This window comes from Cavia porcellus, unplaced genomic scaffold, assembly GCF_034190915.1.
Source record: "Cavia porcellus strain 051 isolate PalLab524CR breed Dunkin Hartley unplaced genomic scaffold, mCavPor4.1 scaffold_25, whole genome shotgun sequence".
In the NCBI taxonomy this organism is placed as follows: domain Eukaryota; kingdom Metazoa; phylum Chordata; class Mammalia; order Rodentia; family Caviidae; genus Cavia; species Cavia porcellus.
The window spans coordinates 3,061,373-3,083,962 of record NW_026947508.1 but is presented as its reverse complement, the minus strand read 5'-3'; the positions used below and the strand labels follow the sequence as shown (position 1 = coordinate 3,083,962).

The 22,590-nt window shown below is 58.8% G+C and overlaps 1 protein-coding gene across 16 annotated transcripts in view; it reads left to right on the top strand.

Annotated features, from left to right (window-relative positions):
• Nphp4 (nephrocystin 4) overlaps positions 1–19,015 on the top strand; it is an 88,496-nt gene extending 69,481 nt beyond the window's left edge. For 6 of the 16 annotated variants that reach the window (XM_063235377.1, XM_063235376.1, XM_063235375.1 and 3 more), the window contains 14 exons: positions 4,937–5,097; positions 7,029–7,209; positions 10,821–10,946; positions 12,539–12,744; positions 13,700–13,926; positions 14,022–14,208; positions 14,769–14,852; positions 15,343–15,499; positions 15,911–15,996; positions 16,510–16,595; positions 17,159–17,330; positions 17,571–17,750; positions 18,008–18,151; positions 18,506–19,015. In XM_063235377.1, the coding sequence (XP_063091447.1) occupies positions 4,937–5,097; positions 7,029–7,209; positions 10,821–10,946; positions 12,539–12,744; positions 13,700–13,926; positions 14,022–14,208; positions 14,769–14,852; positions 15,343–15,499; positions 15,911–15,996; positions 16,510–16,595; positions 17,159–17,330; positions 17,571–17,750; positions 18,008–18,151; positions 18,506–18,646 (2,138 nt within the window). In that variant the 3' untranslated portion in view covers positions 18,647–19,015. Of the gene's footprint in view, positions 1–4,936; positions 5,098–7,028; positions 7,210–10,820; positions 10,947–12,538; positions 12,745–13,699; positions 13,927–14,021; positions 14,209–14,768; positions 14,853–15,342; positions 15,500–15,910; positions 15,997–16,509; positions 16,596–17,094; positions 17,427–17,517; positions 17,751–17,895; positions 18,152–18,505 lie in introns of those variants that run through there. The other 10 variants (XM_063235378.1, XR_010042880.1, XR_010042878.1 and 7 more) reach the window with 10 other exon arrangements.
• Positions 19,016–22,590: the final 3,575 nt, after the last annotated feature.

The window sequence follows — 22,590 nt, the reverse complement described above, 5'->3', positions numbered from 1 at the left end:
AAAAACACAAGCTTGTCCCTGGGGCTGAATAATGAACAGAGATTCATTCTGCTCCCCACTGGAGGCTGAGAGTTGGACTTGTGTGGCCTCTGGCTGCATCCATCATGGCGGATGGGTCCATCATGGCAGATGGGTCCATCATGATGGACACAATGTGGCAGGAGTGCCACCAGGGTGAGGGCTGCGTCCATGCTGAGACCGGAAGCCAGAGGGATTCAGAGCCAGGCCACTCTTTGCCAACTTGCTCTCTGAGAACTCACTCAACCCCCGAGACCAGAATTCAGCCCTTCTGAGGGCAAGCTGGGGCCCACGTGACCTCTGACCATGCAGCGGAAGGTTCTACTGCACCGAGCTGCACGCTGGTCCCCGTGCCCAGCACAGGAGCCTGCCCACCTCCAGACCACGGCCTCGCTCGGCCAGCCCTGTCCCTCTGTCTGTCAGCCCCATCTGTTCCTCAGCGGCCTCGCCCTCAGTGCCCTTCAGGTTCAGGGTCTCACAGCTGCTGGACGTGGAGCTGGTTTCACTGAGTGACGCTGAGCGGCTGTTTGTTGATTTTCCTTTTCCCACTAACTTCTGTCCGCTCTCTTCCCTTCCTCTCTGGCTCTTGGTCTTTCTTGTCCTCTGTTTTCAGGAGCTCTTTACTTAGCAGGGAGGCTGACCTTTGTCTGGGAGAGCAACTGCAAACAGGTTTCTCGGCTCTGACATTTGTCTTTGTGCTTTGCTTGTGATGGGTTTTGCTGTGTGAAAGTTTTATTTTCACGTAGTCGAGTGTGTCAATCTGTGACTGCGTGCAGGTTCTGCAGTCTGGAAGGGCTTTCTTCTCACCTCCTTTGTCGGGGGAGGGCTCAGATGTGTTTTCTTCTAGGACTTGTGGGTTTCACTTTTCACATGAGGACATTGGTCTCTTTGCAGTTTATCCTGAGTCGATGGGCAGTGTGGACGGCCAGCGCTGCCTTGGTTCAGATGTCTGTCTAGCTGGCCCAGGGCCATTGATTGAAACTGGGGAGCCACCTTATCATAAAACAACCTTTCTGAATACTCAGGTTTGATTCTGGATCCCACCCGAGGTTGGCAAACTCCTCCTATTGAGGACAGATAGTATGCATTTCAGATTTTCTGGGCACATATGGTCTCTATCACATTTTCTTCTTTTTTTTTTAAAAGTAACTTTTAAAAAAATGGAGAAAGCATTCTCAGCCCATGGGCCATTGTTGGCTGAGGTCAGCTGTGGCCTGAGCCTCCCTGTCCATCCTGTCCAGGCAGCAGTGTCCCCGTTATCTCCATGTCTAGTGAGCTGGCGCGGCCACGGGAGCCTTCTTGGTAGGACTTTCCTCGGGGTCCTTACCCACTGGCATGCGCCAGCGTCCCCGTGCTCTGCAGCGTGGCTGCCTGGTCCCTGTGCGCCCCCTGTGATCTGCAACTGACTGCCGGGGAGGCGCCCTGTCCAGGAGCGAGGCATCCTGCCCTACGCTCACGTCCAGTCTGGGGCCTTTCCAGGGAGCTTTGGGGTTCACCTCCTCTGGGCTTCCCTGTTTCCTCAGTGTTTCTGTTCCCTTCGTTTTAGTATTCTTCTTGTTATTTGCTGGTTTGCATGGATCATGCAGTGCATTCGTCTGACTCCTCTGTTCTTGTGGGCACAAAGGTCAGGGCGCCGAGCTCCCCGCTGACCACTTTGCGTTTTGTTGCTGCTGGTAAGAACATTTTCAGTATACTGTGGGGAATCTCTTTTGGACTACGTTTGCACTCTGACATAAGTTAAACGTTTATGAATAAGTTGTGAAATTGTTTTCAAACTTTTGTTACTAATTCCTGGTTTATTGCAGTGTGATCAGGGGAAGCCATTTGTATCACTTCCCCTTTAAAGAGTACAGCTAGGTTTTCTTTACCCTAACCTACACTGTTGGTTTTTATTAATGTTGCGGGTGTACTTGTGAAGATGTGTTTTGTGCTACTGGGAAACTGTTGTAGTCAGGGGCTGTGAGAATAATCAGAATTAGGACACAGAATTTATAATGTTATTTATGATGGTCACCCAGAGTTAAACACAAGAAAGTGCAGGAAATCTGTCCACAACACTAAAGACCTGGACCTGGATTCAGCCAGGGGCCTGGATCCTACAGCAATGTCCTGCATGAGTCCAGATGAAAACCTAGAGCCCATGACAGTGCCTCCCACAAGTCCAACTGGAGGTCTAGAGCCCACGAGAAGGACTCAACACCAATCTGTTTTACGGACCTGTGCTGGGAAGGCCCAAAGGTCAGCAGTGGAAGCTAGAAAGTCTATGCCAGAGGGGTGAAGGAGCTGTGCTGGTAGGTTGAAGGTTCTACACTGGAGCCGAGAAGTCATGCTCAAAACAAAGACTAGGGCTGTCCTGAAGAGAACCACAGCCATCCTCAGTGACACAGAAGTCCCGAGCTCCTCTGATGATAAGCACAGTCGAGTACATGCCAGGAAGCCAGCATGACGAGTTTGTCCTGGAATTAAACAGCACACGTCTTCCCCTCCAGAGCCAGGAAGCGATGCTCGTTGTAAGGACCAGAGCTCCCCCAAAGCGAACCACAGCCACCCTCACCAACAAGGTCCCCAGCTCCTCTGATGACAATGACCGAACTCACCCTGGGGAAGCTGGTCATGAGGAGCTCCTCCAGGAGAACCAGCGGCTCAAACGGCAACACTTAGAGAAACCCATAATGCTTCTCTCTTCCCCACGTCTCTATTTATGCTGGCAACTTCCCTCAGTGGACTGTCTGTGCTCAGCACCAAGCTGATTTAATTCAGCTAGTGTTAAGCTGACCACCAGTTTTTAATCCATAACAGGCGCCGTCTTCTCCTTCCTTCCTTCCTTCCTGTGTGGGGATCTGCCCTTGGGTTGAGAGTGGCTTGTTTCCCTGGCATCTCTGGGTCTCTGGTTTGCTGGGTACATAGGTCTTCACGGCTGTTCCACAACTTAAAAATACTAGTTTTTCTTCCTTTCTGCAGTTGGGAATTGAACCCATGGCCTTTACCCTGACTGCATCCTCAGCCCTTCTGTAGTTTTAACTGTTAGGCAGGGTCTTGCTAAGTTCGGAGCTGCCCAGTCTGGGCCTGAACTTGTGATCCTTCTCCTGCCTCAGCCTCCCAGAGTGCTGTGGTGACAGGTGTGCAGCCCTGTGCCCAGTTAGATGTTCGTGTCAAAAGGTGTCCATCACCTGGTGGGGCTGTGGATGCCCACATAGGACAGGAGGGCTTGAGGGAAGGTGGCAGCTAGCCGTGGGCAGGAGCATCCACCATGCATGGACCTGGTCGCCATGCATGGCGATCGGCTGGGTTGAGGCCCTCGTGAGGGTGGCGGGGTGGAGAGGAGGGAGTGCCCTTCTCAGTGCTGAGGGTGCTTGGCACCGACCCCCTGGGGAGCAGGTGGGGACTGCACAGTCTCTCTGGACAGCTGCTTGGGCAGTGCTCATGGTGGGCCACTGGGAGCTTGGTCGTGGGCACAGCCACTGTGGAGCCATTTGCCTTTGGACCGGGAGTTGGTGTCCACACCTGCAGTGGGAAGGGTGGCGTGACTGCCGGGGGCCGTGACTGCCTCACCAGCTACCCCTCGGCTGTGTCCAGTGCGGCCTTCAGTCACAGCAGGCCCCTGTGTACTGTTCTCATGCAGGGCCCCGGTGAGTTGCAGCTGTGTGGGGGGTGGAGCAGGCAGCAGGCCACTGGGTGCTGGGAGGAGCTGGCAGGGTGAAGACTGAGGGCCAGCAGGGCGGTGCCCACCTCAGGGTGCACCCAGGCTGTGCTGGGTGGGAGAGGCCGAGGGCGCCCCCTCGTGGAGGAGGGCATGCTGCCCTTTCCCCCGTGGCACCTCTGGCCGGTGCCCGGGGAAGCTGGTGCAGGGCTCCCTCAGGATGTGGTGTGTTCTGAGCACTGGCCACGCGATGTAGGCCACAGAGAGCGCAGAGCTGGCCTATGGGGCCAGGCCGGGCTGGGTCCCTGCTGAGCTGCTGTCCTGGGGACCTGCGTGCCTCGTGCTCCCATCACCAGCCCCACCCGGGGCTCTGTCCTTCCTTTCCACCTCTCCACCCCGTGAGATCCCCTTTAAGCTCTGCCCCAGCTCTGGGCCTCATGCCTTTCCAGGGTCCCGGGGTCTCAGGCTGCGGCCTGGTCCCTCTCCACCAATACAGGCACTGTCATCTGGTCTGGAGAGCAGGTGGGACCTCGGTCTGTGGCCACCCTGGTGGCTGAGTGGCTATGGAGGGACCCACTGTGGCCGAGCTCTGTGCCCCGCTGTGAGGGCCAGGCCTCCGAGCACCGGGCCGCGGTTCCTGATGGTAAAGGGGAATCGTTGCTGTGAGCATGTTCCCAGCAGTGCTGCTCCCGAGTTCACCACGGATGGCTCCTGCTGAGTTAGGGTGATCTATGTGCACTTCAAGACGGAGGAGGCAGGGGCCGCGGTCGGTCTACAGCCTTTGGTCAGCCTCCTAGGTGGTCACAGCGGCCCGGAGGGGAGCAAGGAGTCCGAGGGCTGATGCTGTCTATCCCTCTGTCCATCCATCCATCTCTCCACATTAGGGCAGGCAGGGAGCCTGGGCCCTCCTGTGACAGGCTCAGAGCTCTGTCTCTGTGAGTGTGCGTGTGTGTGTGTCAGCTTGGACAGCAGATGCAGACTCAGTCCTCTTAAATTAGGTGTCCTGGGATGGTAACTCCCCAGCGTCTCACCAGGACAGCGCTCCCACCAGTCACAGACCGTTTTCTGGGCGCTGGTGGAAACCAGGACTCCCCGCTCAGGGCGTCACCCTGGGTTTTGTTAATTTGGGTGTTTCATGGTGTTCCTGATGCATGCGTGTGTCCACCGTCACCACGACGGCAGCAGAAATCAGTCATCATGACCAGAGCAGACACAGTTTGAGCGTGTAAAGATGGTAGGTGACTCCATGACTCCAGGCTGCCGGGGCCTCCTCCGCAGGGTCCCCTGGCTTGCAGCTGAGGTACACAGTGGGCCCCGGGTTCCTGAAGCCGGGTGAGCAGCGCTGGTTTCTCCGCTACCTGGCTGCGCAGACGCTGCAGATCGACGTCTGGGACGGGGATTCCCTGCTCCTCATCGGATCGGCCGGCGTCTCCATGAAGGTACAGTGTCCTTGCCCCTGTGACCAGCCACCCTCGGCCTTCCTGGCTGGCAGTGCTGGTCCCGTCCAGGCTCCCCGACATGGCCTTGGCCTCCCCCTGCCCCCAGCCTGGCAGCTGCTGGGCAGGGAGACCCCAGACCTGCGCACCTTGCCCTCCTGTGTGCACACACCTGCTTCCCTCCTTCCTTCCTTCCTCACCATCCCCAGCTGCCCTGTGGGCTCCCCTCATCCCGGGGGGCCTGGTGTTGTCCCTGCTGTGTGTCCATCGTGGTCCTGGTGCTGCGTTGTGCTGAGGAGCCAGGCAGAAGGCAGTGCCCTGTGGGGACAGCCTTGTCCCCTCGGGCCTTGCCCTCCTCTGCCTCTTCCCTGGGTCAGGGCCTTGCAGTCTCCTCCTTTAAACTAATGCTGGGCTGTTGGCCACAGACTCGGATAGGTTCAAACAGGGTCGCTCAGGGATCCTTATTCATGATCTGTGTGTGGCCAGAACCAGCTGCCTGCTGCCGAGTGAGCTCCGCCCTGAGCACCCCCTCGGAGGGTTTTGTTTCCTTGGCTGTGAGGAAACCTGATTTTCCTCCCCTCCTCACTTTCCTCTTTCCGATGTCTGGGAGGTTAAATGGCACCCCACTTCTCACGTTATTGGGGCAACAAAAAGGCTGCTTCCAGGCCGCTTGGCTTGCAGCCTGCTTGACGTGCATCCTCTGGGGACCCTGTTGCCCATCCGTTGTCCAGGGTTGGGTGCGGGGATGTGAAGCCAGGGCCACGCTGAGCACCACCAGAGCTGGGTTCTTACAGTCCCGACCTTGGCCCCGGTTCATCACTGTTCTGGTCCCCAAGTGACCATTTCCCAGTAGTGGCCTCCAGCATGGAGGACCCCCAGGCCGGCAGGGCCTGTACCTCCTGAAGATGAGGGGTGGTGTCCTGGGCCCCTGCTCTAACCCACCGTCACCTCGTTCTTATTCGCCTTATTCGCTTCCCTGAGAGGCTGAATGTTGTTTTTTATGTTTCCGGGCCTTTTGCTGAAGGAGCCCTCTTGTGCTCGGGGTGGAGGGGGTGCACAGAATTGGCAGGGTGTGCAGTGTGCATGAGCATTGCTGACCAAGCAGGTGACAGGTGACAGGAAACCTCAGGCTGCCCGCTGTGGGGGCTCAGGGCTGGGCTCCTGTGCTCCCAGGCCCAGAGAAGCAAGGATGACTTTAGCTTGCCCCCGGTCTTCTGTTTATGTGTGAGTGGGCACAGTCCAGAGAGGGCAGGCGATGCTACCCGGGAGCCCGCCATCCCACCTCATCCCCAGTGCACTGCCTGAGCACCAAGCCTCGGGCAGAGGTCTGTGGGACGGCCTGTGACGTGCAGAGGACATGTGGTGAATCGTCCTGCTGAGCAGGGCTACATGTACTCTGTTCCCCCACTGCCCTGCCTGGCACAGAGCTCCTTACCATCTTCCCCCAGCCCCAAGGTCCCTGTGCAGCCCTTGGGCTCCTGCTGGCTACACTAAGGCCCAGCGCACCATTCCCCACCGCATGGCTCTGCTTGGCACACCCGGCCTGGTTTGCATCCTCTGCCCGTGGCTCAGCTTGGTCCTGTAGGTCCAGTTCAGGTTTCTGTCCGGAGACGTGGGCTCAGGTCTCTGCCTGTCCTGCTGCCCCCTTCTCGTTCCCTCTTCCGAGAGGGCAGCTCTGTGTGCTTGAGTGAGGAGTTGCGCTCTTTTCTAGAGTTTGTGAGAAACACCGTGCTGTCCAAGCCTGGTGGGTTTTAAGTAGTAGCCTCTGCCCGGAGTCCCCTCTGGTTCCTGATCAGGGCCCTGGGGTGCCCCCGCTCTCAAACACGCTCCTGTCCAGACCCCGTGGCCCTTCCTGGTGGGTTGGGAGCTGGCTCCGTCCACCTGAGGGCCCCTGGACAGTGGCCACGGTCACACCAGTACTCTCTCTTGCACAGCATCTGCTCCGCCAGGGCCGGCCGGCCGTGCAGGTCCCCTGCGAGCTGGAGGTCGTGGCCACCGAGTACGAGCAGGACAGTGTGGTGGTGAGCAGAGACCTGGTTGGGTTCAGCAGCGTCAAGCCCATCGGGGTCCACACGGTGCTGAAGGGCCAGCTGTACCTGACCTTGGCCAACGTGGGTGAGTGGGGCGACCGCCGTCTCCAGCTGGAGCGTGAGGGCAGGGGCGCCAGGGACGGGAAACCAGTGGATTTGCTGGGCTGGGCCTGAGTGGAGATGCGGTTTCACGTGAGCACCAGGACCTTGGGTTGCATGGTGTCCAGGCTGTGGTTGGGCATGGCCGGGCTTGGCAGGCTGGACCCATCTGGAACTCCAGAATCCACAGAGGACACAGGTGTCACGGCCTACGGCCGAGGGCCACTGCACCCACCAGGGCAGACAGCTGCTGTGGGACCTGGCAGGGCATGTGGCACCACTGTCCCTCCCTGTGGGACGCTGACCTGTTTGGGGGTGGAGGGACTTCTGGGCAGGCATCAGGGAGAATTCGATGAGGCTGAGTTCCGAAAGTCTGTGGAGCGGCCTCTGCAGAGGGAGGAAACTTGGCTCTCTGTCATTTTACGGGGGAATTTTCCCTTCCCCTGTCCTAGCCCCATTTTCAATCTGAGCCCTAAGGGCTGCGTCCACTGCATGGGGCAGTACAGGGGTAGGAGGAGCCGCCCACGGCTCATTAAAATCCGGCTGGGGCTTCTGCCTGCTCGTTTACAAATGCGGATGGAGGTAGCCTCGAGATAGACAGCAAAACTCAGGTTCCGGAGAAATAAATGAGCCCCGTATGATGGTGCTCAGGCGCTGTGTGTGGGGCGGTGATTTTATATTTAATGCACCACCCCACAAATGTGCGGTGACTCCAGGCCTTACAATCTTATCTTCAGAAGAAAGATGGGCCCTGTTCTGTGTTATCTTAAATTGTCATTTTCTTACTTTGCCTGCAAGAGAGAGATAAGCCCGTGGGGAGCAGAGGCTGAGGCAGGCAGCGCCCCGGCCTCCTGTGCAGCGCCAGGGGAGTGGCTCCCGCGGACAGGTGCCGCATGCCACCGTGCTTCACCTTCCTCTGGAAATGCTGCGTTTTTTGAGGAAAAGAATCGTGGCCTTTACCTTTCTGTCCACCTCATGAATGTGTGTGGTGCAGTGATGTGTGCCAGTTTCTGGGTGATGCCCACGGGAATCTGCAGGGTGGCCGTGGACAGAGCTGCACCCCAGTGATGTCTGGGCACCGGGGCTCAGCCCAGGGCTCCTGGAGTCTCAGGACGGGGAGAGGGCGTTTGTCCTGCAGCCCTGTGGCTTCTCCTGTGTCCTCTGGCTGTCTCCCCGGCCTCTTCCATGCTGCTGCTTGATTGGCTTCCGCCTTGGGGAGGCAGGTGAGGGCTGATGGCCGCACGGGTCACATGTCTGTGGCCTCAGCACACTCCCAGGAGAGCAGTGCTGGGGGACTGACAGGTGACCGAGGGTGGGCTGGGCGCCCAGAGCTGCACCCCCACTGCTGCTGCTTCTGCGCACTGCAGGGCATTTCTGCAGGTCACAGTGTGTAGGTCCCCAGCGTGACCTTGTCTTAGCTACTTTTCTCGTTGCTGAGACAAAATACTGACACCCAAAAAGGAGGAAAGGTTTATTTAGCTCATAGTCATAGTTTGTGGAGGTTTCGGTGCATAATTGGCCGGTCCCAAGAAATGGCAGGGGAGCATCTCAGAGGAGAAACAGTCCACGGCAGGCAGGCAGAAGACAGCAAAGCAACCAGGATGACCACAGCTCTTTTTAGGCCTTATATCTCATCCGGGCTGCTCAGGGAGGGGGCACTCTCACCCTTAGCCCTGGTGCCTCTGGGTGTAGCAGTGTACCATGAATCAGTCTTAGAGTCATGCACCTTAGATCCAGCCACCTCTGGGAAAGCCCCATCTGTGACCACGTGAGGTTTGAGGAGGACATCGAGACACAAGTCAGGACAGACCTCCTGTCTCACACAAGAAGAGACCTGTGTGACTTCAGATGGGGTGTCGCAGTGAGACGCAGAGCCATGCCCTGCCTGTCCACCCCCAAGGCACCAGGGTGTGCTTCCTCATGCCATCTCCCAGCCCATTGGTGCTCTGAGGACAACATCACAAAGCTAGCACCTTCGAGGGGACCATGTGATCCCACCACCTCAGTGGGGTCACCTGCCCTCCTGGGGAGCAAGCTCCAGCGATGATGGTCACCCATCCTTGAGCTGTGCAGCCCTGTCTGACCGGAAGTGGCTTCCTGGGTCTCTGAATGGTGCATCTTATAGGTTGGGCTCATTTCCAGGAGATGCAGGGAGCTGGGGTTGCCTCTGGTTGCAGGGAGCCACTGCTCATCTGATAAGGTGGTAGAGAAGCTGCACAGGGCTCCAGCCTCCCAACTGGTGGAGGTGCTTGATGCCCGCCTGCTGGGTCACTGCGAGGCTTTTTGGTCCCTGGAACTGACAGAGCTTGTGGAGACCTGTCAGCCGTGAACTTCTGTCCATGCAGCGAAACACAGGAGCCTTCACCTGGCCCTGAGTGCTGAGGACGGCCAGTGAGCACCCTTCTGGGAGCATTCCTGGGGTGGAGATTCCGCCTCTGGTCCACACAGCAGCTGAGCGCCGGCGCCTTCCAGAGTTGCCTTTTGAGCTGTGATTTTGAGGGACTTGGGAAGGAGACTGTGGTTGCAGGGCTATGTGATGGGGCAGCCTGCAGGAGGGTTGTGAGGGTCACGCTGATGAGCAGAGTGTGGAGGGAAGGAGCCTGTGTGTGGCCAGTGCTTCTGCCGGAAGGGCCCTCAGGCTTCTGCCGGAGCTGCTGTGTGGCTGCAGCAGCTGCCTGCAGCTTCCCCTGCCCGCGTTTGTGTCAGCCAGTCTTTCTGGGGGCACGGCCTGCTGTGCCCTTGCGTTTGGGTCACAGCTGTCATTCAGAATCAGGAATGTGGCCACTTTTCCCTCAGGTCTGGTGGGGGTAGGGGTGCCTGGCCAGGGCCCCAGGAGATCCCCTGTGTGTGGGGTTACCTGGGTACACCCAGCACTGCGCCTGCCCTGAGGACAGCAGTGCTGCAGGCAGTGGGGAGAGAGCTGTGGGTGCCCCTGTGGGCAGGAGGGATAGGGAACGGTGGGAAGCTCCGGGAGGGGCCCCTGCGGCTCAGACGCCCAGGAAGAGCCCCGGACGCCCAGCCTGAGACTGTTCTATGCCACCAGGTGGGGTCGGTGACATCGACAGCCTGAGTGTTCCCTGTGCGCCCCAGGCGTTTATGTCAGAACTTCCCTGCCTGGGCCAGGTGGCCGGCAGCCCACCCGGTACTGCCCTCTGGGTTCTTGTAGTTTTGCAGATTCCTGAACGTGTAGCGCCTGTCCAGCTGTGGGCAGCTGTGGCAGTGGTGGTGTCCAGTATCCACTCTGAGGCCACCCTGCTGCCTGCAGTAGGGAAGTAACAGGGAGCCAGTTCACTTGGGCCAGCTCTGTGCCCACGGGAGTGACCCACCCAGGCCTGACCTTGAACAGCGCCCTCTGTTGGAAGAGGCCTCAATTACAGGTCAGGGACAGGAGCCTCGTGGGTGCCATGGTGATGAGAGTCCTGGCGATGGGAGAGTCTAGGAGAAACAAGCTCCAGCCTGCCATTCTCCTTTTAAGATGTGTTCAGAGCAGTGAGGCAGGGCCAGGGGTCCCTGGTGGTGGCACCCAGAGGCCAGACCTGAGGTGTCGCCCCCTTTGTTCTGTGCCCCTTTCATCTCACCCTGGCTCTTCTGGTTCAGGTCACGCATGTGAACGGGGAGCAACAGAGTCCAGCTTGCTGCCACCATCCAGATCTCGGGTCATCTCCAACGACGGAGCCAGACGCTTCCCTGGGGGCAGCCTCCTCACACGGGGAGCCCTGACACGTGAGTGGGTGCCGTGGTCCCATGTGGGTGGCGGTGAGCTGTGTGTGCAGGGCAGGGTAGGGTGAGGGGTGCATGTGTGCATTACGCATGTGCATGCATGTGTGTAGTCCACGGCCCTCTGCCTCTGGGCGCCTGTGTCCAGCGCAATAGCCCTGTGGCCTCGAAGGCTGTGGTCCTCCGTGTCCCTCCAGGTGCGGCTTGGCAGCCAGCTGTGTTCTCTCACAGGGTCCCAGTTTTGCCCGTGGCCTTGTGTGTGTTCCGCTGCCCCCACGGGAAGGGAAACGAGGGAGAAGTCGGGGTGAGCGTGGACAGACTTTCAGACCTGGCTGCAAAGTGTGCTGTGGTTTCCTAACCAGTTACAGAGCTCGGGAGGGAAGGCTAGGGTCTGGGTGTGTCCCCTTCAGACTAAGTGCAAGCTACTGTCGCTTGTGTTAGAGGTGGGCCGCACTCTTTGAGCAGGGTTTCCCACGTTCCCTCACCAGGTGCGCCCCCGCCTGCCCCGTGCTGTCTTGCGCAGCTGGGCCTCCTTGGGTCCTATCCCTCGAGGCCTTGGGGACCCATACATCCTGTCCTGGGCGCTCAGGAAGCAGGGTCCATGTGCTGGGATGGTGCTGCTTGTGACCCCGGCGAGTTGAGTCAGTTCTCGCCCAAATATCAAAGTGAGGCAGAGGGAGCTGGGGTGACCTGGTCAGTGTGGGAGCGGGGAGGGTGGTGAGCTTGGACCAGAACCTGGATCCCCAAGCCCAGAAAGGTATGGTCTGAGGACTTCTCGTTGGAGCTCAGTGGCCCCAGGGAGGGGAGGGGTGGCCTAGGGCCCCTTTGATGAGAAGCAGCCCAGCGTTCTTGAGTGTGCAGCGGCCCCACGCAGGCCATGGGGGTCAAAGGTTCTGCGGAACTGTGAGAAGGCTCCAGTGTGCCCCGCTTCTCCTTGGGCAAGGGGACCCCCATAGTCTCCCGGGAGCCTCATTTCCCATTTCAGTAGAGCTGGGAGAGGCGTTTGTGAGGGTGATGCTTTGTGAACACCTGAGCTCATCCTGAAGCCCCAGCGCCTGCACGGAGCTGAGGACATCTCAAACCCCGCCCCAGGCTGTGCCCCAGCACCGCTAGACCCTTTCTGGGTAGCCACTAAGGGCAGCTCATGAGCTGCTGGCATCAGAAAAGCAGTGAAAGGGCTTTGAAGTGGAGCAGGGATGCTTGTGTCCTTGTGTTGGAGGGAGTGGTGGGGATTGGGGAGAAGGCGGCTCCTGGGGAAGCCGTGGGTGCCTGCCGATCGGAAGTGGAGCAGCCCTGGGGGTCACGTGGACCACGGCTTTCCGTGGGAAACATGTGGTGCTTGAGTGAGGCCCTGTCCCTGAGCGCAATCCTTGTCACCCCTGCTGTGTGTGAGGAGGGGACAGAGGCAGGCGGGATTGGAACTCCTTCTCCGTGAGGGGCCGGCAGTAGGGGGCGCCATGGAGCTCAGGCTCCAGGCTGCATGGAGCAGATCTGCGCGGAGGAGCGGGCCTGGCACAGCGGGACGGGTCCTGGGGGGTGCCTCACGAGCAAAGAATCGTTACACACTGATGAAAGTCCTCCTGTCACCCTCTCCGCAGGGAGGAACGTGGTCCAGGCGCAGAGGCTGGCCGACGTGGACAGTGAGCTGGCCGCCATGCTGCTGACCCCCTCACCGGGCAGCCAGGGACCCCCGGGCAACGCCCGCGAGGCGGATGCCGTGCGCAGGCGCAAGCTGGAGCGGATGAGGTCCGTGCGCCTCCAGGAGTCGGGAGCGGAGTCCGTAGGCTGCAGGACCACAGTGCTGGTGAGGACGCTGCGGGGCATGGATCTCGAGAGCCCCCTGCCCTACTTCTGGCTGCCACTCCTCACCCCTGTCCGGTCCTGGTATAAGGATAGCAGACAGCGGGGCTCCGAGCCACTAGGGAGCCTTCAGAGCTCCTAAGGGATGGTGCCCCGCGGTTGGCTTGGTGGAGCCCTGGGACCCTGAGTTTACGAAAGCTGCAGTGGGCCTTGAGGCCCTGCCTGAGCTCAGTGTCCTGGGGGCATCCTATAATCTCTGACCAGAAGGATTCTCTTCCTGGCTGAACATCGAAATAGAACTTTTCATAGTTTGCAGCTGGGTTGGGGAAGCGGGTAGCTGGGTGTAGCGGCGTACGCCTGTAATCCCAGCATGCTGGGAGGCTGAGACAGGAGGACCCATGTTTTCGCCCAGCCTGGACAATTTAACAATGTAGTGAGATTATGTCTCAAAACAAAAGGCTGGGGCATGTAGCTCAGTGCAGAGGCCCTCGGTTCAATCTCCAGTCCTGAAAAACAAAACAAAACAAAACAAAGGACCGAGGAGGAGAGTGTTTGCAGCTGGTGGTTTGTGGAAAGGGGGGCGATGGAAGGGTGCTGACCGAGAGCCCTCACATCAAGGCTGGCCTGTGTGTGACCCGCTATCACAGGTGCCCCGGGGAGAGCCCACGTCCCTCAGGAGCAGAGCAGGGCACACCTATGCGGGGGGGCCCTCAGGAGCCTGTGGGGGGACCCCAGGGGGCAGTGCTGCCTGGTACTGCTGCATGGACCTCCAGGGGCAGGGAGAGGTGGTCTCCTCCGCTCCAGTGCCAGCTGTTGCCCCTGGAGTTGGATGGCCTGTCCCCCAGGCACCCAGCCAAGGGAACGGCAGTGGTGTGATTTTCCAGAAGCTGTCAGCATCTGGAGAGGGGGCCTGGCCCACGCCCAGCCTGGTGCTTAGCGAATCCTGCCTGTGTCCCCAGGCCCGGCAGAGTGTGCACATGCAGCACTCCCGGGATCTGCAGGTCATCGAGGCCTACCGGGAGCGCACCAAGGCGGAGAGCATCGCCAGTGTGCTGAGCCTGGCCATCACCACGCAGCACACGCTCTACGCCACGCTGGGTACGGCTGAGTTCTTCGAGTTCGCACTGAAGAACCCGCACAACACGCAGCACACCGTGTCCATTGAGATCGACAACCCCGAGCTCAGGTGGGAGGCCCTGCCCCTGCCCCGAACCCACGCAACCCACCCTGTCCCATCCCCGCTGGGGCCATCCGGCCTCACTGCTCCGTCCCCCGCCGCAGCCTCATCTTGGACAGTCGGGAGTGGAGGTTCTTTAAAGACGCCACCGGCCTGCACACACCCCTGGAGGAGGACATGTTCCACCTGCGTGGCGACCTGGCCCCCCAGCTCTACCTGCGCCCCCGGGAGACCACCCACGTCCCCTTCAAGTACCAGAGCTTCTCCGTGGGCCTGCCAGCTCCGGTGCAGGTGCGGGCTCCATCTCAAAGTGCTCCCTGTCCGCAGACGGGTCAGCGCTCAACCCTGCTGTGTCCACCGCGTGGCTCAGCAAGCTCTCTGCCCCTGGATGCCATAGCCCTGACCCTTCTGTCCTCCCAGTGGGGACAGGGTTGCAGGAATGGCTCCTCCTCATGTAAACTTGTGCAGAGCCAGGACGCGATGTCCAGCGTGCGACCCTCAGGTCCTCACTGTGGCCTTTGCCCTACGCAGTCAGCCTGGGGTGCCAGAGGCCTGGGCCAGGTGTGTGTGGCAGGGCAGGTTTGTGTTGCAGCTCCTGGCTGAGCTCCAGAGTTCCTCAGGGCCCAGGGCCTCTCCCCTCTGGCTGGCGGACAGATCTGTCCCTGGGCTGCAGCCCCTGCTGTCCTCTGCTCTGCTTCCTGCTCTGGGGGTGACCCTGGTCGGGGGACAGCAGCCTAGGGAGCTGGCGTGGGAGGACCTGTGTGACTCTCAGGAGCTCCCAGCCCTGGGCGTCCAGGGTGGTCATCACTGCCTGCACCTTGTGACAGCTCATGCTAACCGATATCATGCAGGGCTCCCCCGAGCCGAGTGCCGAGAAGTACAAGGACCCTGGAGCACCTTGGAAGTCCAGTGCCACACCCACGAGACATGCCAAGGTGAAGGGGCAGAGGAGAGGGGACCCCACCGTTCCCTAGCTGCGCTGTGAGCAGGTGTCCTTGCTGGACTCCGAGGTGCATTTCCATAGTTGTCCTGGCCCCGCCCACTCTGCCCATTTAGAGGGGAGTCCCCCTGGCGGGCCTCAGAGCCTTGCTGGTGGCCTTCTTTGTTACCTGTAGACCACTCCCTGCTTGGAGCTCAGCTTGGGGAAGCCCAGACCCATCGCCTCCAGGCCCATCCCAGGGCCCTTGCGTGAAACTTGGCTTTGGCTTCCTGGAGGGAGCTGCCTGCTCCTCCTCCCATGCTGTGGACTAAACCTGAGGCCAAAGCATCCTTCTCAGTGCTTGCCCAGGGAGCCCTGGCCACCCCACCCTTGTCCCCCGAAGTTTTGGGAAGAAGGATTTTCCCCACCAGTGTAGACAGCACTGGAGGAGAGAAACCCCCGTAGCTGTGTGCCGTCCTGACGCTGGGGCTGCTGCTGTCCTGCAGGTCCTGTTCCGTGCGGGTGGCGGCAAGCCCCTGGCCGTGCTCTGCCTGACAGTGGAGCCCCAGCCCCACGTGGTGGACCAGGTCTTCCGCTTCTACCACCCGGAGCTCACCTTCCTGAAGAAGGCCATCCGCCTGCCTCCCTGGCATACGCTTCCAGGCAGGTCCCTTCCCCGCTGCGGCCAGTGTCGTGGGAGTCAGCCCGGTGGGACAGGTGTCTGCCTCCACTGAGAGGCGAGAGGTGTCATGATGCTGCCACCCTGCCACGAGGGGGGCGATGACACCGGCCACCTGCCTTTATGGCTTGACGGGGATCCTGCTTGAGGCTTCTGAGGCTGCAGGGTGCACTTTTGGTGGCCGAGCCCAGCTCCTAAAGTCACATCATGCACGAGGCGTTTTCTAGCTCTGCCCCAGAGGGAGGCGTCACCTGTGCTCAGGTGCCACGTCTGTAGCCCTTGTCCTTAACTGTTGGGTGCCGGGTCAGGCGGCAGCTCTGTCCATCTCTGAGGCCGTGCCATGTGTGTGCCCTACTGGGGTGCGGTGGTGACACGGTCCCTGCTCCCTGTTCCAGGTGCTCCTGTGGGAAGACTCGGGGAGGAGCCCCCGGTGCACGTGCGGTGCAGTGACCCGAACGTCATCTGTGAGGCCCAGAATGTGGTACGTTCTGGGGGCCCCTTGGGCAGGTTCCCCAGTGCTTCTCTCCTGCCCTTCCCGAGTGGCCAGTCCTGGTGCTGGGCGACATGACCTCCTCCCGTGCGAGGCGCTGGATGCTGAAGTGGGCGCTCTGGATGTGTCATGTTTTCTCGGGGAGTAGATCAGCTCCCTGCACGTAGAGGCTAAAGGTCAGGAAGCACCCAGCAGCGACGGAAGTCATTGATGGCTGTCGCGCCAGGGGTAGCAGCAGTGGCTGTATCGTGATAGGAACTGTATAGTGCAATTATTGAAATCAATAAAAAACCAACGCCAGGGATTTAGCTCAGCGGCATAAGCGTCTGGAAAGTGGAGGTCCTGAGTTTGACCCCTAGAACCAAAAAAAAAAAAAAAAAATGAACACAACAGTGCACACTGCTAGTGCAAGAGTGAGCATGTGGTGGGGTGTGGGGTTCACAACTACCCAGCTTCAGGGACCCAGTGGGAGGTGGCCCCGACACCCTCCCTGTCTGTGTGCAGGGCCCCGGGGAGCCTCGAGACGTGTTTCTGAAGGTGGCCAGTGGCCCCAGCCCGGAGATCAAAGACTTCTTTGTCATCATTTATGCGTGAGTGCAGAGATGTGAGGGGAGGGGAGGAGAGAGGAGGGGCAGGTGGAGGGGTCCATCTCGTCCCATTCTGTGCCAGAGATACGGCGGGTACCATGCCTTTGCTCGGAGCCTGAGCCTGTGGCTACCCAAGGAGAGCACGTCCCGGATGCAGGGTGGCACGGGCGGCTGGGGGACTTGGGACCCGCTTTGTGCCTCCCAGCGGAAGGCTCAAGCAGCTTGTGCCCAGCCAGAGCTGAGAAGGACCTCGGCTCCCATCTTGGCCTGGAGCCCTTGGGGGACTCATACAGCTGCTTGAGTTGTCCCTGGAATTCTCCCTGTTGCCCTGTAGCCCCCCAGTGCAGCGCCTTTGCTGTCTGCCCGGAGCCCCGTTCCCCACCTTCCGCAGGCCTCTCCCATGGGGCCTGCTTTGCCGCCTGGCTTCTGAGGATGGGAGACGGTGCTCAGGGGTGAGGGCCGTGAGCCCCGGTCCCCGCGCCTCCCCAGCCTCATTTCACAGTGAAGCCGGGGCTCTCGGGTGGCCGTGGCCTGAGGACGGGTGTGGATGCACAGTCCCTCCTCAGGGATCGCTGGCTGGCGGCGCCTGCGCAGACGTGGCAGGTCTGCCTGCACTCCCTGCAGCGCGTGGACGTCTCCTGTGTCTCGGGCCAGGTGACACGCCTGTCCCTTGTCGTCCGGGGGACGCAGACTGTTAGGAAAGTGAGGGCCTTCGCCTCCCACCCGCAGGAGCTGAAGGTACGACCTCAGGGCGTGGGTCCCTCGGCTGGCCCGTGCTAGCGACAGCTCTCAGAGCACCCTCAGAGGGACTTGCCCTGCAGACCTGAGATGAAGGACAAGGATGTGGCGGGTGGGGGAGGTGGAGGCCTTAGGCCTGGGCTACAGGAGGCCGAGGAGTTGAACCTGTGGGTTCTGTGGGGCGCAGGGGGCTGCTGCCAAGAGAGGGGCTACGTGCTGACCGCTCCCTTGCCCTTGAAGATGGACCCTGCAGGTGACTTCCTGCTGCCCCCTCACGGGGTGCAGGACCTGCATGTGGGCGTGAGGCCCCATCGGGCTGGCAGCCGCTTCATGCACCTCAACCTGGTCGATGTGGATTTCCACCAGCTGGTGGCCTCCTGGCTCCTGTGCCTCTCCTGCCGCCCGCCGCTTATCTCCAAGGTCCGTAAGGGGGACGGGCAGGTCGAGGGCACGGAGGGTGTTGCTGTGGTATTGGGGATGGGGGAGCCACTGGGTGTCACCCGACTCTGTGCATGGCTGGGGTGGGAGGCAGCCCCTGGAGGGGGCCTCTGTCTCTCCTTGACAGGCCGAGTCCCTGCTGTGGTGTTAGGCACTGTGCCGGGCTGGCTCCATGGTAGTGGAGAAGACCCCTGACAGTGACTGCCAGTGTGGCCACAGCTCCTTGCCCTTGTCTCCAGGCCTTTGAGATCACCATGGCGGTGGGGGAAGGGAAGGGTGCCAACAAGCGGATCACTTACACCAACCCCTACCCCACCCGGAGGGTCTACCACCTGCACAGCGACCGCCCCGACCTGCTGCAGTTCAGGGAGGACACCTTCCAGGTGCGACCCGGCAGCCTGGGACAGGTGTGGGCTGGGCCGTGCAGAGGGCTCTGGGTCCTAAAGCCCCGTTGTCTAGAGCCTCGGTGTTTCCCGTTGGGAATGGGCAAGGCTCAGACCAGGTCTGCAGGTATCAGTCCAGAGGTCAGTGCAGCTTCTCCAAGGGCCTCGGGTCCCAGTGCTGGACACGGAGCTCTGGACAGGAGCTGCTGCTGTTGGGCCAGGGGGCGGCTGTGGACTCCCTGAGGGCTGACGGCCACTACTGGGAACCTGTGTACCCTGTGTCACCTGTCTGGAAGTGACCAGCGAGGAGCGGGCCCTGAGGGTGTGATGACAGTGGATCTGGGTTCCTTCCAGGTGGGGGGCAGCGAGACCTACACCATTGGTCTGCGGTTCGTGCCAGGCGTGAGGCCAGGACAGGAGGAGATCCTGATCTACATCAATGACCACGAGGACAAGAATGAAGAGACCTTCTGTGTGGAAGTCACCTACCAGTGAGCTTGGGCGCTGTAGCACCCTGGCCGACGGGGGAGCACACCTGGCCACAGGTGTGCTGTGCTTGTTTCCGTGATGGCCACGTCTGGCTGAGCTGCTGCCCACACTGACCGCATCCACATGGCTGAGTTCCCTGGCCTGAGCGGGAGCCCTGGCCGGGGTGGTAACAGTGGTGGCCCTGCCCCTGTCCTCGGTGTGCACGGCACCACTTGGTCCTTCTGTCACACAAGGAGGTTGTCACCATCTGTGACTTTCTTTTGATTTGCTTTTAGCAAAGTGTATTTTATAAAATGCCCTAAGTGATAAAATTGTATTTTTCTTACTGGATTTTGTACAGAGATAATATATTCCTTGCTATAGTGTTTCACAGAAGTGTCACTTTGTGTTTGTTTTTAAGAAGGGATTGAAGGGAACTGGGCTTCCCACTCTGCTGGGACTGTGCAAGCCGTTGCCTCCCCAAGGAGGAGGAGCTGAGAGCCAGGCAGGACAGCCCGGGGCCATTGGTGGGAAGCGGGGGCCCCAGAGGGAGAATGGAGGTGGCCAGGTCAACCTCTTGGAGAGCCCCTATCCCTGTGAATGTGCACAGTGACCAGTGCTTCTCTCGTGGGAGGCAGTGAGTGGTGGCAGTTGGCCTCCCTACCTCACGGGCCTCAGGACAGTCCTTGAACGGGACACCAGCTCTGGGCCTTGTGTCCCAGGGAGGGACCTTGCATGTGTGTCAGATCCAAGTCTGGAGGGCATCCTCTGCCTCGTGTCCTCCAGTGCTTGCTGGAGATGCTTCCTGGGCGGGGGCTTGCAGGGCTCTGAAGTCTGTTAAAGGAGGTGCCCAGCCCGGCAGCCTCCCACTGCCATCTGCAAGGCCAAGAATGGGGTGAGCAGCCATTCGGGGCCTCAGGCTCCCAGTGCCCGAGGTCAGTGCCCTCGATACCTTCCCGTGTGCTCCGTGAAAGGCCACTCATTCTGCTGCTTGGACTTGCCCTGCAGGACAGCATGGCCCTCTGGTGCCCATTTGAGAGCACTGTCACTGCCCTAGTGGGCAGGGAGCCACAGCACCCATGGCAGATGGCATCCCAGGCTTTGGGAGCAGGCGGCTGTGCTGCTCTGGGGCGGGCTGGGGGCAGCGAGCTCCTTGCCGGTGATGAGGGTGTCACCCGAGCGGATGAAGTGAAGGAGTCCCCGGGCCCACAGGGAGCTGTGGCATGGCCCAAGCAGCTTAGCCAGAGCCACACTCCCGCCACACCCTGCACTGCCGGCTTCTTCAGCGTGGCCTGGAGGGCAGGGATCCTCCTGAGACAGGCTCAGTCCCTGTCCCCTAACCTGGCCTTCTGGGGGCCCTAGGCAGTGACCAGTGGCTATGTTGTGTCATGTCTGGTGGCCCTGAAGGTTAGGACAGTGGAGGAGCACTGAGGTTAGGATATGAAGTGGTGGGGACATCTTCGTTAGGGAGGGACAGGGAAGGGGAGAGCAGCCCGGAGCGGAGGGGCTGAGGGTACAACCAGGGTGGGCGGCAGGCTTCTAGGGAAGGAGGGCAGGCACCTGACCCCAGCCCTCAGTGCCTTCCCAGGCCTGATGTCCCCACCTGTCATCCCCTCCATGGCATCCTCATGGGGCCTCATGGCTCTGGGCACTGTGCGCTCTCCTCCTGGGCTGGGGTGGTGGCTGGGAGTGATGCTGGGCATCCTTTGACCTTTGCATCTGAAGAGACATGGGGTGAGGGGGCTCTCCTCCTGGGCACAAGAGGCTGCTGTGTGCTCTGGGCTGCAGAGGAGAGCCCTGTCCCTTCCCTGTGAACCCGGAAGGTTCAAGGTTCGCAGAGGGTGCTCAGGGTGGACAAGCTCTAAGTCACTCAGTGATTTACATGAGAAAGCAGCGGTGGTGGGAGGCACCCCTCTCCCTGGCCCCCCTCAACCAGCATCCCCATAGGGCCAGGATCCAGCAGCTTTCTCCTTGCACAAAGCGATGCCATCCTCCAGAGGAGCTGCATCTGCCCCATCAAGGGTGTTTCTGGTGTAGCATTTTGCTCCCACCCGCCTCCTGTCCCGCTGAAAGCTGCGTTTGGCTAAATGGGAGGCAGATGAAAGCCAGACGAGCTGCTTTGCTCTCGCACATCGGATGTGATTTAGTGCTGTGTGTCTCCATTTAGAAAGAAATTAAGGCACTTTAAAAAAATGTTATTCTAGCTTACAGGAGGCTGGGAAAACGGTCATCATGTGTCCCCAGCAGTGCTTTCTTTGCCAGTGACTGTGGAGGCCCTGAGCTCTGACCCAGGGCCCCGGGGCGGGAGTAGTTGGCCTGTGTCTGCTGCGGCCTCAGTGCGGTGTGGACTGCATGTTCTTCTGCATGGCTGGCCAGATGTAGAGTGTGGGCGCCCTTCCTGCCCAGGAAGGGGCCAGAGCCCCACTCGCAGCTGAAATCTTACCAGGGCCATCTTCTGGTGACCACATCTGAACTGGTGGTCATCAGGATCCCCTGCAAAAGCCCTCTCTCCATGCCTAGGTGCCCATCCGATTCCCTGGCCTTGCCAAGACTGTTATGGGGGCTTTTTTATTTAAATTTTATTTAAAGAAAGACTAAACAAAACAGAAAATAGGTAGAAATAATACATGCATTCAGAGAAAAAATAAACAGTAAGAAATCACTGGTTGATGTTTACATATTGTCATTTTACAAATAGTTATTCAAGATACAAAAATGGAACATGTAAAGTGAGAATTCAAACAGCGAGACTGCAAACAGTTCTGTTCAACTGTCCAGTAAAAACTTAGAAATATGGTTATCAATCCTATACACTTAAACATACATGCAGTTATCCATATCTTCAATTTTGTTGAGATAGAAAAAACCCAAGCAGGCTAATATCACTCTGAACAGAGAATAATACTATAGCTGGGTTTCACATTATGACACACCAGAATCAGCACTGGGTTCTTTAGTGACTCTTTTTCCTCAAAGTATCTGTTCATTTCATCATGTGTCATAAGATCAGCTCTCATAAACTGTTTATAGATTCTACACATGCATGAGTCTTAACATGTATTTCTGTTCTTTCTATATTAGAGGTAGAAACGAAACAAAGCAAGACAGAACAAAACATATTCCTATAAACACATGAAACAAAAAAGACATATAAGACCATTGTGCAAGGACTTCTACCATAGTTCCTGTGTTGTCTCTTGTTATCTTCAATAGAACTGGCTATATCATCAGACATAGTATAACTGAATATATCAGTATATAACAGTATTAATAAAAACACAACTTTGTATATAGTATAGAACTTCAAAAACTGGCAGTTATCAAACCAGAATGTATATCATAGGGTCTTGTCTTCTTCAGTGTAGTTGCCTATAATCCCAAACTTGACACTATCAATCATATTAGTTTTTTTTATTTTATATAATCTGAAAATGATTTTATAAGTTCATGTAAATTGCACAGAATAGTGGATTACATTTTGGTGTACTGCAACTTACATATAATTTACATGGATTTTTTTTTTTTTTCGGAGGTATTGGCTTGGCTTCCCAGAGTCCTAAGTTCCAACATGGCATGGATCTCAGGAGACACTGCTAGTTCTCCCCCTGGAAGGGCTGCAGGCTGCCACCCTGCCTCCGCTTACAGGGAGGGGACATGCTGGCTTGGCTTCCAGGAGTCCTAAGCTCCAGCATGGCATGGATCTCAGGAGACACTGCCAGTTCTCCCCCTGGAAGGGCTGCAGTGGGCTGAACTACCGCCGCTTACCAGGGAGGGGAGGTGCTGGCTTGGCTTCCCAGAGTCCTAAGTTCCAACATGGCGTGGATCTCAGGAGACACTGCTAGTTCTCCCCCTGAAGGGCTGCAGTGGGCCACACTACCACCGCTTACCAGGGAGGGGAGATGCTGGCTTGGCTTCAAGGAGTCCTAAGTTCCAGCATGGCGTGGATCTCAGGAGACACTGCTAGTTCTCCC